At 39.4% G+C, this 14,405-nt stretch overlaps 1 protein-coding gene across 50 annotated transcripts in view; it reads right to left on the bottom strand.

Annotated features, from left to right (window-relative positions):
• Positions 1-541: 541 nt before the first annotated feature.
• The window catches only part of GPATCH2L (G-patch domain containing 2 like), a 40,739-nt gene continuing 26,875 nt past the window's right edge, over positions 542-14,405 (bottom strand). For 27 of the 50 annotated variants that reach the window (XM_086893395.1, XM_086893397.1, XM_086893426.1 and 24 more), the window contains one exon: positions 542-9,619. In XM_086893395.1, coding sequence (XP_086749521.1) covers positions 9,444-9,619 — 176 coding nt within the window. In that variant the 3' untranslated portion in view covers positions 542-9,443. Of the gene's footprint in view, positions 12,573-14,405 lie in introns of all 50 variants that reach the window. The other 23 variants (XM_086893412.1, XM_086893414.1, XM_086893434.1 and 20 more) reach the window with 4 other exon arrangements.

The raw sequence follows: 14,405 nt of genomic DNA, 5'->3' as shown, positions 1-14,405 counted from the left end.
CAGAACTGAAATACCTTTTATTTATATGTGAGAAGTTCTCCATTAATACATAGCAAATCTACTTGAATGGATGTTAGTGTTGGCAAAATGAATTGATATACATGAAACTATCAGTTGAAACTTACTTGCCCATTTAAATGACATCCCATTTGGGACTGGGCAGATCTGAAGCAGTGGCTTAGAAATGAAAGACTATTTAAGAAACTCTAGAATTGTTTCCAATTCCAAACAGGGAGTATCTCTCTTGTCTAAAGACAATGTCCTGACAAACTGGGAAACAAAATCATTACAAAAAAACTCCAAAGAACAGACATGATAAATTACCCCAAATCCTTCACTCAAGTTTGCAATTCAAAGCAAGAAAAGCATAGTAACTCCCTACAGACCTTCAGATCACAGTTTATACTTTATACTTACGGAAATGGTCAAGGAAGCATGCAGATTAATGGAGAGCCCAATACTGTAAATCTAGTCAGATGTCAGCAAAACCTCTCTTCCCCCACTCTCAACTCAGTTCGCTTTATATCAGATAAAACACTTCTTTCATATATTGATTTATTTCCAGTTTCTATAATCAGAACAGAGATTCTGCAAGAGCCTCATTCAGAGAATACACATCTTATTTAAAACAGAGGAATACAAGCAGGAATCCTTCTTATTTACATGTTAACCTTAAAATAGAGTCACAAGAACCCAGAGTCCAACCCCTATCAAACAGCTAGATCTTATGACCTCATAAAATATATGGGACATGCACAAGGTAGCTCTTCACAGACTTTGAGTAGGTGTGTTTGTGAGCTATCTCTAGGAGAGCCCTCTTTGACAGCAGGAGGAAGCTAAAATGCAATTGATAGTAGCTTTGGCTCACTGTCTGGTGTTGTCAAAACCTGAGGGAAAATTCAAGGACTTCAGCAGTGCCCGAGGGCTCTGGTCAGGCCAGACCAGTCTCAGATCATGGCTCTCTTAGAAAGGCCTCCAGCAATGAAATCTCACATGCACCAATCTAGGCAACCTAGGCTTTAGCTCCAAGTTCATTTTTATGCCCATCTGCAAGACAAAAGATGGTTTATTATTTAGTATTTCCAACACCATAAAAGGTTTTCTACCACACAGGCATGACACTCTCTTATCCTCTTCTGATAAAACTAAACAAATCGAGCTCTCGAGTACTGACAGTTATAAATATGATTGGTACAAAATTGTGCTATAACATTGCCAGAGGAAATGCAATAAATTTCTGAATTAAAAAAAAAAAAAATAATCTTACTTTCTAGGACCTTGTACATTGCAAAGCAGTGGTAAGAACTTCAGGTTCAGACCCAACTGCCTGAACATCACCTCCTATGGTAGTGTGACAGCAGTGTTTGGGCAGCAAAGACTAGCAGCATATTTGGATATATGAATATATGAAGCCTGAATAGCAGTTTTAGAACACTCTATAGGAAGTGTAAGTGACTCCTAACAGTTACTCCGTGACTCTGAAAAATACTTTAAGTGTAGACACTAGAACTGAATGCATATGGATGTGGAATACCAGGCATTTTCATGCAGGAGCACAATTAAAGGTTAAATGACAAGTTTTACAGTATGAAGCTTATGAGAAATGATTTATATGGGTTAGTGGGTTACATAGGACTTGTTGATTGGGCATACAAATACATGTCAAAAAAGCCTCATCGTAAAGAAAGAACAAGACTTTTCAACCTTGCTGAAAAAAAAAAGCATTGTAAGAAACAATGTCAGGATGCTGATATTAGGAAAAAAAAAGTATTCCAAGAGAAGATGCTATTTACTTATAAAGAGGGTAATTAATAAGAAAATTGATTACAAACAAAGATATGCTAATCCTTACTTGATGTTTTCATCATCAGGATGTGTCCTTGTAAAAATATATTTGAATCCAGTTGCAGGATAAATACTATAATCAAAAGTTCAAAAATGTTTTCTCGAGCCTTGAAGAAAGTTTGTACATCTCGTGTACGTCACTGGGCTAAGAGAACACTAAAAAAAAGTATCACTATATTACTGCTTCATCTTTACAGTACCCCCCAGATATCCAAACTGTGAGAGACAGACTACCAAGACAAGCAGACTTTTAGTCTGACACAGTACAGCCTTTTTCATGCTGTTCATCCCATTTCCTTCAGAGGTTACAAGGACAAGAGGGCAGCTTTGCAAAACACTGACGATCTTCACAGTACTGGCATTTCTGCTTTAGGACATTGAATACTGTGCTTATAACACATAGGGCTCAGCAATACTTTTCCTAATTATTTTCTGCAAGTGTATTTTGCATCTTTCTCTGATATAACAGGCTGTACCAGTCCATTTTCCAGTTTTACCAATTCTTTAAGTCAGTACAAGAATTCTCTTTATAGTATGCCAGTGAGCACATCTTTTCAACTTGCTGGACTCACAGTGACAGCTATGTTTGCAGTTGGGAAGGCATCCTAGTCACATTAAAGCTGAGAAGGATGTTGAAAATTCCTTCTGTCTCCACAATGTAAATCTGTATTTTATGTCATGTGACTGAGGCCCAGCCACACCTGGTTCTTGAGGCAACAGTGCCAGTTTAGTCTCCCTGAACTTGCCTGTGGCACTATTCACTTTCTTAAAAAAGAGATGCCTTGGTATAATTAAGGCATTAGGTCCTCTGTGATGAGTTCAAGCCTTCTGTACTGGGTAAAGTTAATGGCCTAAGATAATCTTGTTTTACCTCCTATATAGAAAGTGTCCTCTTATGCTTTATGCCTTAGGAAGCGTTACTGTAAAGTATTTTTCCTGCATTTGATGGTACAAAAGGATGTCACAGTCACAAAACACAAACTGGAACAGAATACAGGAAACAAAGACACAGAAATTAAGGGTAACAATGAAAACAGAAGTTCATCTTCCTTTGATAGTCTCCTAACAGACTATTAAAACACATTTTCTGAACAAATGTAGCATCCTTCACTTTTAGTGAAAAACTCTGGTTACAAACTGTTCCTCAAGACAACAAAGAAAAGTTCTTATAGATTTGATATAATTTCTTCCCAATATCTAAGCACACATACTGCGTTTTGTAGCATCTCCCTTCTTCAGTACAGAAGGGGTTACAATAGAAGAGGCACTCCATCATGCTTCTTCTTGTCCTTCCTACAATTTCCCTTCTCATCCTCTGCCCACTAAGCAGGTCTCTGCAACATCCACAAAATAACAGCAAGAGCACCTGCAGTTTGAAGGACAGCACTAACCTACTCAATGTCATTATTCAAGAGTGATGCTGGCAAGACACACCTCTGCATACCACAATCACAAAGCTAATCTATCATTCAGTAGCACTAGTCCCAGCCTGTAACAAGTTTCTCTCCAGCTCCTGTTTTGCTGCTTTCTTCATTTGTTACTGTACCTTAAAATCATAAAAAATCCATCAGGACAGAAACTACATTATTTTAATTCAGTCCTCTCCAGTACCAACCAAACTGGGCATTAAGCCTGGCTAGAGCTCACTGGAACTGCTGGAAATATGCAAAGAACAACTAGAAAATGTACTTCTCTCAGCTCTTGGTTTCTCTTTCACAGAATGTCCATCTTCCCCCTATATACAGAAGTATGTAATTTTGAGATTGGCCACTGCCACCTAAGAAAACCAGTTGCAATTGCATGAGGTCTTCAGAGACAAGTATATATACATCACCTTTTTAAAAAGACAGGAAGGAGTATTGGTAGAGTGAGAGGCTAGTCAGCCCTACCTCAGTCCCCTGCAGCTTTATGAAGCAAGTTTTGGAAGCCACTTCTAGGCACCCAAAGGACAAAGAGATGACTAGGAACAAACAGACATTAAATGATGGAAAATCAAGCCTATGAACCTGTCTTCTATGATGGAATGATAGGCTCTGAGGATGCACAGAGGGCAGTAAGTGATGTCTCCATTGACTTCAATAAGCCTCTTGAAGCAGTTTCTCACAGCACCCTCAAAGCCAGATGGGGGAGGTACAGACTGGACAGCATCCAGCAAGAAAGATCAGAGAGAAACTGGCCAGGTTAAGCAATCAATGTTTTGAGATCTGCATGGTGGCCATTTATGAAAAGCATGCCTCAGAAGACAATACTGGGATTGATAGTGTTCAGAAATCATTAGTGACCCAGTGGAAAAAGACAGAAAATACTCCCAACAAAATCAGAAATAATGGCATGTTCAGGAAGGGAGCCACTGATATGCTGGAGGGTGGGAGTACCACCAAGAGGGACTTGGACAGATTGGAGGAATGAAAAGACAGAAACATCATGAAGTTAATGATTAAAATAAAATAATTCAATTGGAAGGGACCTAAAATTAATAACTAGTGCAACTGACTGACCGTTTCAGGACTGAAAAGAAATTAAAATAAGGGCTTTGTCCAAATGTCTCTTAAACCCCTACAGGCCTGGGGCATCAACCATCTCTCTAGGAAGCCTGCTCCAGTGTTTGACCACCCTCTCTGTATGGAAGATGTATACAAGTGTTTCCAAATGTCAAGTCTGAATCTCCCTTGGCACAGCTCTGAACCATTCCCATGTGCCCTGTGACTACATACCAGGGTGAAGGGACCAGCGCCTCTACCTTCACTTTCCCCCCCTCAGGAAACTGTAGAGTGCAGTCTCCTTTTCTCCAAACCAGACGAAACCAAATTCCTTCACCAATTCCCACAGGATATGCCTTCCAGCTTTCACCAACTTGCCATTTATTATTTGCTCTGTTTTAAAACTACATCATGATCCAGTCAAAGGAGGGGATTATCCTGCTCCACTCTGGTGCAATCTCACTTCGAGTCCTGTGGGCAGTTTGGGGTGTCACAATATAGGAAGGACATAAAGCTATTAGAGAGTATCCAAAGAAGAACTAAGATGGTGCTGCTCTGGAATATATTTAAGAATTCCCTTTTAAAGTACATCCAGCCTTCCTAGATTGCTTTGCCCTTCAGGACTGACTCCCAACGAATTCTGTCAATCTCCTGAACAGGCCAAAGTCTGCCCACTGGAAGTCCATGGTGGCAGTTCTGCTGGTGCCCTTCCTTACGTCAACCAGTATTGAAAACTCTAACATTTCATGGTCACTATGCCCAAGACAGCCGCCAACCACCACAACACCCACCAGACCTTTTTTTATTGGACTTGATGATCCTTGTGGGTCCCTTCCAACTCAGGATATCCTATGATTCTATCATTTAAAGGACTTTAAATGCCTTTCAGTAGCACCAGTATGATATCCTCTATAATTTTTCCAGGTACTGGGGCTAGACTAGCAGGTCTGTGTTTCTTGCTTCGTGCCCTTCTTCTATACTAGAATAATGCTGAGTAGCTTCTTGTCAACATGGACCTTTCCCAGACTCCCAAAACCTTTGGTAGGGATTGAGAGAGGTCATGCTACAACAACTAGCTCCTTCAGTACACTGGGATGAAGCCCACCTGGCCTCACAGACTTACAAACATTCAACTGGTCCCTTACAATCTCCATATACACAAACAGAAAATCATTATTCCCACAGTAATGGTCCTCCAAATCAGAAGACAGGGCAGCCCAAGGTCTGTCAGTATTATAAGAGACCAAGGCAAAAAAACCAGAACTGAATGGCCCCACTTTTTTTACTCCAATTTGTAATGTGATCATTTACAACAAATATTAGTCCAATGTTTTCCTTAGACCTCCTTTTGCTATTTATGTACTTCAGAAAACCTTGCTTGTCTGACACAACACTGGCCAGTTTCAACTCTAAATTAAGTTTTGGTCTTTCATATCTTCTCCCTGCAGATGTGAACTACAGCTCTGTAATTTTTCTGTGAAGCTTCACCTTGCTACCAGAGATCATACTATCTCCCTTTCTGAGATTCAAGAGGTGTTCCCTGTTCAGTTAAGCTGGTCTTCTGCATGGCTTGTTTGACTTTCAACAGAGAGATCACCTGCTCTTGTGCTTTTACAAAGTGATTCCTAAAAACTGACCAGCACTCAAGGAATAGCACACTAATAACTAGCTGATTGAGCCACCTGAAGTTAGCTCTGCTGAAATTCAGGGTAGCAACTTTGCTGACCATTTTCCTCATAAAATCAGAATTTTTAAAATTACCCATTTCATGATCCTGTGGCAAAAGCAGCCACCTAACATATCTCTCAAAAATCCTTCTTTATTAATAAATAACAGGTTTAAGAGAGGAACCTTCCTAGTTGGCTCACTGAGTGCTTGTGACTACAAATTATCTTCAAAATACTTCATGAATTTCCAGATTTGTTTGTCACAGTAGTATGGTATTCCCAGGTCCTGTCTGAGAAGTTGAAGTGTCCCATAAGGACAAGGAGAGTGACAACTGGAGAGAAAACAAAACTGAAAAAAGACTAGGGAGTCCTGGTGGACAAGAAGTGGAATATTAGTGAGCTGTGTGTCTTTGAAGCAATAATCACACACTGGACCACCTTCACAGAAGCACAGCTACCGAATCAAAGCATGCTATTACTCCTTTTTACTCAAGTAATCCACATGGGAAGTAATAGCATCCACACTGTGAACTCTCTCTGTGTGAGCAGAGTGAGTTCTAAAAAATCTGCCTTAAATGAAAAAAAGAGGCAAAACAATGGACTTACTTTATTCATCTAAAAATACTGTAGATATTAAAATCTGTATCAAGTTACTAAATATGAGATAATCTGAAGATATGTTTTGATAAATACCCTGGAGTAACACGATACATGATCCATTTAGCTGGCCTACCACTCAGGACAATCAAATTTGGTTGAGAATCTGACTACCTTGTAAATGGAGTCTAACCTAGAAATAGGAAAGACAGGACAGCTGCAATAGTTGGAGTCTCCTGGAACATCCAGAAAGTTGCCATGGCAGGAAGTGTGGCTTGTCAAGACAAGTCCTGCCACAGTTGCTCTGCACTACAGCCATGGGTACAATCAGCCTTAAAAGGCAAGAAATACCTCCTAGGAGCTTACAACCTAAGTAAGGGCTTAACCAGATGCTACTGACCTCAATAGGAAAATCTGACAAATTCTCTTTCCTTGCCCCCTGAGAAAAATCACATGATGCATTGCAACCCACCCCTCCAACACCACAATGAGAAAAAGGCTCTTGATTCCCTAAGACCTTTCTTGAAAAAGTTTTTAAAGCATCCTGACATCACAGAAGAGAAAAAAACTACTTTGGACAATACTCAGAATGTAGCAAGATATATCACAATTGATTTTTAAAAGGGAATACAGTGCGTAAAATATAAACTTTTAGCTGACTGATCAGTATTCTGAGTAAGTCTGTTGAATAGACTCAAACTAAGAGAGGTGGTAGAGGATACTCCATGAGATCAAAACCACTCAATTTCACAAATGCTCTTTTAGGGATCCTATCATTGGAGCAGCATGCAGTTTAGATTACAAGGCTTCAAATCCTAATTTTTATCTGCAAGTTGTCAGGAGAACGTGACCACCTTTCCCATTCACTGTACTCATGAGTATTAGACACTGCTCTGCAGGTTTACCTTCTCTTCAGATGTTTTACATTACAGGCCCTCCAGTGCTGAAATTTCCTGTGTTACCCCTTAGGCACCACTGTTCAAAATAGCTACAAGTAAGACCAAGCTATGACAATTTTAAAACAGGAACACTTCTTCCTTCACAAACTGCTACAGCTTGTCCTGTAATTCAAATGGACTTCTGTATTCCTTCATTAAGGTAAGAAGGGTTTCCCTGTTCTAATTACTTCTAAAATGTACCACCCAAATAAAAAAAAAAATAAAAAAGAATAAAAAAGAGTTTTGAGAAGGATTTATAGTGACAGATCTGACAGTTTGCTTGTGATGCAAAATATAAATCCAATTTGGATGTCTCCCCAAGAATAAGTAGGTATTAGCGGATCATACATTAGTGTGCACATATAGTATAACTATATTTGTCAATCATGATTTAGCAAGTCATTCAGTTTGTTTCATGTATATTATGACCATTTCCCATTTTAATACACAGTTAATATAAATCACTGCTTCATGTTCCCCCAATAAAATCTGTCCCTCAATCACTTGATTCGTAGGAGAGCAGAACACTGCAAAATCACTAAAATCAAGCAAATTTTACTATCTGATTAAGAGAACTAGATGCATAGCCACAATCAATAGATTTTACAAGTTTAAACTGTCCTGTCTGAAAGCTCCACACAAGGAAAGCAAAAAGTTCTATTCATACAAATAGATCCTGTTTTTAAAGGATTTAAGAAGCTGTGAGGCCACTTGTTCCTTGGCACATACTATACAGGTACATATTCTGAAAACATATGTCCAAGATAAGCTCCACAGTTATTAGAGAGAAGAAACCCTTGTCCATATATTCTGCAACACAGAAGGTAACAGCAGACCAAGTGGAAGTTCTATGAAGAGAATCTCTTCAGTGTGCACTGCAGTGTAATGTGCAGTCATCAGCAGGTGGAGACACCTCCAGTAGGTATAGCAGACAGTACTTTTGAAGGGAGAGAGAGCATGATACAGAAGGAGTCTGATCTATACCCATAACGCTCTGACCTCAGGTGACACTTTAAATGGCTTTTTTGTTCAATGGCATGTTAACTTCAACAAGCATCCTTTAGAAACACTAACAGACATTTTTTAATTTAAACACTGAGATACGGATGTTTTGTGTAATCTTCTACCATACTGCAACAATATTCAAGGATCTCGGTTTCTATCCAGGACACCAGCTTGCACATTTACATCCAAGTAGCTCTCCCAAATCCTTATCCAGTAGGAGGTTTAGGAATGAACATGCAATACACAAGACTGAAGACATTCAGAACAAGGGAGAAGGAAAAGGTCTAACGGACAAATGCTGCCTGTGAGCTAATGGCAATTTCTACATAGACAAGCACCATATTTGCTTTTCCAGAAGCAACATGATTTGAGTCCATTAGCACATGGCCAGAAAACATTCTGCTAATACAGGATTCAGGTTTCATTTTTCAATGTGTTTTTCAATTCCCTCCTCATTCCCCAGCCAAGAAATCCTTCTGGCCAGGAAGCAAGCAGAGGGAGACTCCTGCCTCCCTGAATGGCAGTGGGACTTCCACCCTGAAAATGCCAAATACACAAACAAGTAACATGTCCAGGGGGTGGATAAACAGCTAAAAACCCAAAAGAACCTGTACATGACCCATTACATATGAGCTGGAATCAGGAAAAGAGATGAATTCTTAATAAATACAGTGATAGCAGGAAACTTTCTAAAAGCCACTGCAGTCCCAACACTGATTACCTTTTCTTAAGCATAGATTCACAAACATGACTTAGGTGTGTGAGGCACACAGACCAGCCTGGATGATGGCACGCATCACACACCAATACTGAAGATACCACTACTGCCAAACAAGATGTTTAGTGCAGACAAACACCAGAATCAAACACTTCCAAAATCGAGCAAGCTTTTACAGTTACAATGCTTCCTTTTAGCTGTATCCAGGGCTCTTCTCTGGTGGCATTTTAAAAAAGTTACTGGAGGCAGCAATAGTAGATTTCTCAGCTGCTGGTGTTTTCCCAGTCCACTCAGAGTTCTGGGATCTCAAGGATGGCGTTGTTGCTGGTAGCTCTGACTCTGCTGCATCCATGTGGACAGATAAAGTTGCTGGAATATAAAATTGCAGGAAAGGGGAAACAGAGGAAGACAGTAAGAAAGGGCAATAAAAAGAATTTGAACAACTGACTTCATGGCAAATCCCTCATATATATAATTTAATTTATAATGGTATTATTTATTAAATTTCTAGAAGTTCTCCATCCAAATTCCTTTGAAACAGAGATTCTTGATAGCATTAATGATTTTGCTCTAATGATTCACATATTCAAAACTCTAAGTTCCCAGTCCACTAACTGGTTTCCTTAGTCAGAGCTCCTGCTGAAAATCAAAAGTTTTCGCTGCCCCATATTTAAAGTGAATCAATTCACAATCACTCATCTCAAAATAACTTGGACTCTTTGCAAAGACTCAATTAACTCTCTACTTGAGACTTTCAAGTAGAAGATGTGGAAAATTTCAGGTTGCTAAGCTCATCTAAAGAGGAAAATATACCTCTCCTCACTCACTTACTCCCAGTAAGGGCAGTACCATGAACCTCCACATATAACCAACATGGTAAATCAGCATATTATGACAAGAAGCTACTTGCCAAACTAGGTTGAAATCCCTTCTCATTTTCTCAATACAACCACTGCTTCAAAATGGGACAGGCTATAATAGCCAGAGAGATTTGCAGATCCATAGTTCAACCCAACAGTCACCCAAATTTCCAGGATTGTCAAAAACCTAGAGATATGAGAGTTTACTCCAATTCTCAGCACTCTGAATCACTCAGTCCTCACAAGCAGAACAGGGCCAGGTAAAGAAGAGTAATTGCCATAGGAGTCTTTGGGGCAAACAGAATATTTTTAACAAGTAACTACTTCAATACAAAACACATTTCTTCATTGTAGTCTCACAACAAATAATAGTTGTTTGTGTGTTGTAATTACAAGTTGCATCTGCTGCTCTGTAGTGGATAAAGAGGTCACAGCAAGCCTCAACTAGAGGACAGATTGCTTTGAAGTTTAAATAAAAAGTTGGTTCAGTGCTTGAGATTCCACATTCTGTACATCCAAAACAGTGAGTCATTCCCATACAGCTACAACACAGCTGATAAAAGTACCTTGTCATTTTACATCTAGCCCATCATCTTCCTCCATCTGAAGGTCATACGAGACATGAAAAAACCCCAACAATTAAGTCAGTCCTTAAACTCACAATCACTACCAATACTAGACTATGTACCCCTTGCTAGCAGCCTCCCCACTCAGGCTCTTCATCTTTCCTTATAAAACGAAAAAAAGAAAAGGACTGAAACCAGCTTCTTGTTTCTAGGTATGACAAAGAGTGAATAATTAGCAAGAAATAGGAGAGGGAAAATTCACCAAATTGCTATTACTCATCAGATTGTTCTCAAATAAGCGGTTTCACAGGCTGCTGTCACCTTTTTTACAGGCTAAGTGTGAATACTTGCCAAGACAGACAAAAATTTATTTATGCAGATTTTTACCCCAGACTCATCATAATAACTGATTAGGATGCCAGTTACCATGTGCACTGCTACATACATAGAGGATTGAACCATATAAACATTAAAAACATCAGTGTAAAGATGCTTCTTTTGGACTATGACAGGTTTATCATAAGAAAAAAAAAGTAGTTGTTCACCGTTTATTGCACAACCATCTGTACTTGTGGCCTATTCTGACAAAATGAAGACAGACGTGACAGTCTTCATCAGATTCCTTTCAAACTAGAGAATAGCTTCCATGAGAAGCTATTTCATGCCATATTTCTCAGACTGTGAGAAGCTCTACTGTGCCACTGGAGGTATTATTCCAAGACTACATTCTAGACTAGATTCTAGTCTGCAGTGGAAAGTAACTAAACACAAGGACACTATCCTTGCCTTCGAATCAGATCACTGAAAGGTCAGAGGACCTTTATCACCAAAGACCTCCTTCCTCCCTAGGCACTGGCTGTTGGTCACTGAGTTGGACAAATCTCTGGTCTAATCCAGTAGTCAGCCTTAACTTCCTCCAGATTTCCTTATTCTACTGCCAAACTACACCAGCCAGATTTTTGTTCTCATCTGGTGAAGGCCTCATGCTTTAGGGCTCAAACTGTTTGTTTGCATAGTGTGGAAAACATGAATTTTCAGTTCACTCTGAATATTTGCATGTTTTCCCAACTTAATTTTGATAAAAGTCACTTCCTGAAGTGCAAATTAATTTTGAATTTTCTGCCCACTTTCTGTTGTTCTCAACAGCTCAGTTATGGTATTTAGGCCAGTTAGCCTCAGAGAGCAGTATTAATACCAGAATTTTAACACTACAGGAATACAACAGAGATGCAAGGCACTTCTACAGTAATGCAGTTTTTTGATGTTCATGCAAGGGTCTCTGCATGAAAGTATGCGAGAAGACATGGAATAAATTTAGTTGCTTGGTTTCCAAATAAACATTATATCTAGGTGCCTTTACTCATTCCTGCACTGAGGAAGGAAATAGCACCCACATTTCATCTGCCTTTTATAAGCATCTTCTGATTTCAGCCAAATTCAACTCAAAACTTTCTGTGGATGGTGGGGGGGTGAGACGACAGGGGAAGATTTGTAGCTGCATGTTTAAGAAAGAAGCTAAATTCATCACAATGACAGGGGATAGTGTTGGCAGAGATTTGAGCTATTTATTCTTTTAGGAAAATCCTATAAAGAATGACACGAGGAAGCCTCTATCTGCAGTCTTGTTCATCACACTGGTGAGGAGTCCGATAACAGATGTATGCAGTAGCGTGATTTAGTGCCGGGAGCTGGCCCCTGATGTGTATTAATACAGCGGCAAAGCGGAACGAGCCCCTCTTCATCACTCATCTCTATAAAAGAGGTGGAATCCGAGATGGCCCGATGTTCGGCAGAGCAAGCCCATTTGTTCTGCTGACTGATGAAGCCAGCTCAGGCTGTGTCCTTCACCTCCACGGGGCACTCAGGTTGCAAAAAAGGAGATCACTGAAGCAGGACCTGGTCAACAAGTGAGACGAGAGCAGTTGGACTCAGCGAAGGAGCTATTTAAAGGTGAAGAAATCCAGCACTCTGTGCCTGCATGACAGGCATGGGCCTGCATTTTGATTTACGTGTGTTTCACCTTTTGCAGAACACCACAAACATAAAAAGCCTCAGAAGTGAAAAAAATGAGGCTGCTCTGACTCCTCAGTCACATGTATATGGCATTTATATAGGGGTGAGTAGATGCGTGGCAAGGGAGAAAAATCTTTATCTCATCAATATCCAACGTAAGAGTGTCCAATTAATTCTACATTATTGCAGAAAGATACTTCATATCTTTTTAGACATTAGTAATTCCATAGCAAAATCTCCTTTGACAGAAATTACATCAGATTCCAGAAGTTTCCAAGTTAAATGTCCAGGCTGTGCTTCAACTGTAATTGGGAGTCTACAGTAGAACATCATTTAGGACATAGCTTCAGCTACCCAATCACAGATGTTTCTTTCCACAAATCAGTATTGCAGCAAACCCTGCCCACAGCTGTTCACTTGGCTGAGGATATTTCTGAACAGGGTCTGAGGAAGAGATCTTTACCATTTCAGACCACTTGCAGACCTTGTATCTTGATGATCAGCATAAGCATCAGCCTGTACTCTACTAATTAAACTTCTTCCTTATTTTGTAATACATAATAATCCTCTCTCCCTCATCCATAATAAGAAAGCTTTCCAAGCCCCTGTGCTATTTTCCAGAGCTAAGCTTCAGTCCAGATGCACTCTCAACTCTTCCAAAAGTGTTCACTATACAATTTGCCTAATCGGGGAAGTACAACTTAAATAGCATTTTGAATCATGTAGGCATGGACACAGAAGCTCTCCTTATATAAAGTGATCAGCAATGCAGTACAGAATACATTCTGAATAATAAATAAATGGACAGGTAACAGGGGACAGTGAGACATTAGCACTCATACCAAGAAAATCGAATATTCCAGTGCTAAGATTAAGTGATTTCGGATACTACCCTTTTACTACAGAAGCTTGAATGTGGAATATATGGAATACTCAAAAGCCAGGAAAGAATAACCTAAATAAATAATCAATAATAGAAGAGACTTTTCCTGAATAACAGGTTACTAATGCTCTTTTCTTTTTTAATACAGAACCCTTCTGAAAGTTTGCAATCCAGATCAATGGCCTGGAGAGAAAACTCAGCATTCTTCCCTACTTCATTATTCTGTCTATCCACCAGCCCAAGGAATAAACAAACTTCTTCCTATTAATCATCAGTTTATTTGGTCTTCCCCACTGTTTTCACATCTCCATTTTTTCCACCATCTTATCCACTACCTTGTTACTGGATTACAAGAATATTTATTTAATAAACTAGTTGAAAGAACATGTGTCAGTGGATAGTAGCAAGATAGGGTAAGGTGAAAGAACAGAAAGAAGCATCCTAAAACCCACCATGTTCACCAGATTAAAGCTTTTTCATATTCTAATGACTAATCAATGACTTTTCAGAAAACTGCCACATGAAAATAGACCAGCATTTTAATGACTACATCCACGTAACAAGAAAAAACTATTTTCATCCAGAAGAATAAGACAACAACCAAGGGAAAAAGTGGTTTCACCCAGTGATGATACAAAAATTGCCAGATTTTAGCTCCTGTGAAATTGTCTACAAATACCCTGGTAAAGGGCATCAGAGCCACCAGCTAATGCCAGCCCAACAATAAAGGAGCACACTGTGCACACTGATAGCTCTCTATTACCACAAACTGCATGATTTAGGACAGTGGAAATAACACCTTATGAAGAAGTACATTACTATTCACAGTAAGG

This window comes from Cyanistes caeruleus, chromosome 6 (genome assembly GCF_971803275.1).
Source record: "Cyanistes caeruleus chromosome 6, bCyaCae1.hap1.1, whole genome shotgun sequence".
NCBI classification, from domain to species: Eukaryota; Metazoa; Chordata; class Aves; order Passeriformes; family Paridae; genus Cyanistes; species Cyanistes caeruleus.
This window is presented reverse-complemented; position numbering and strand designations above follow the sequence as displayed.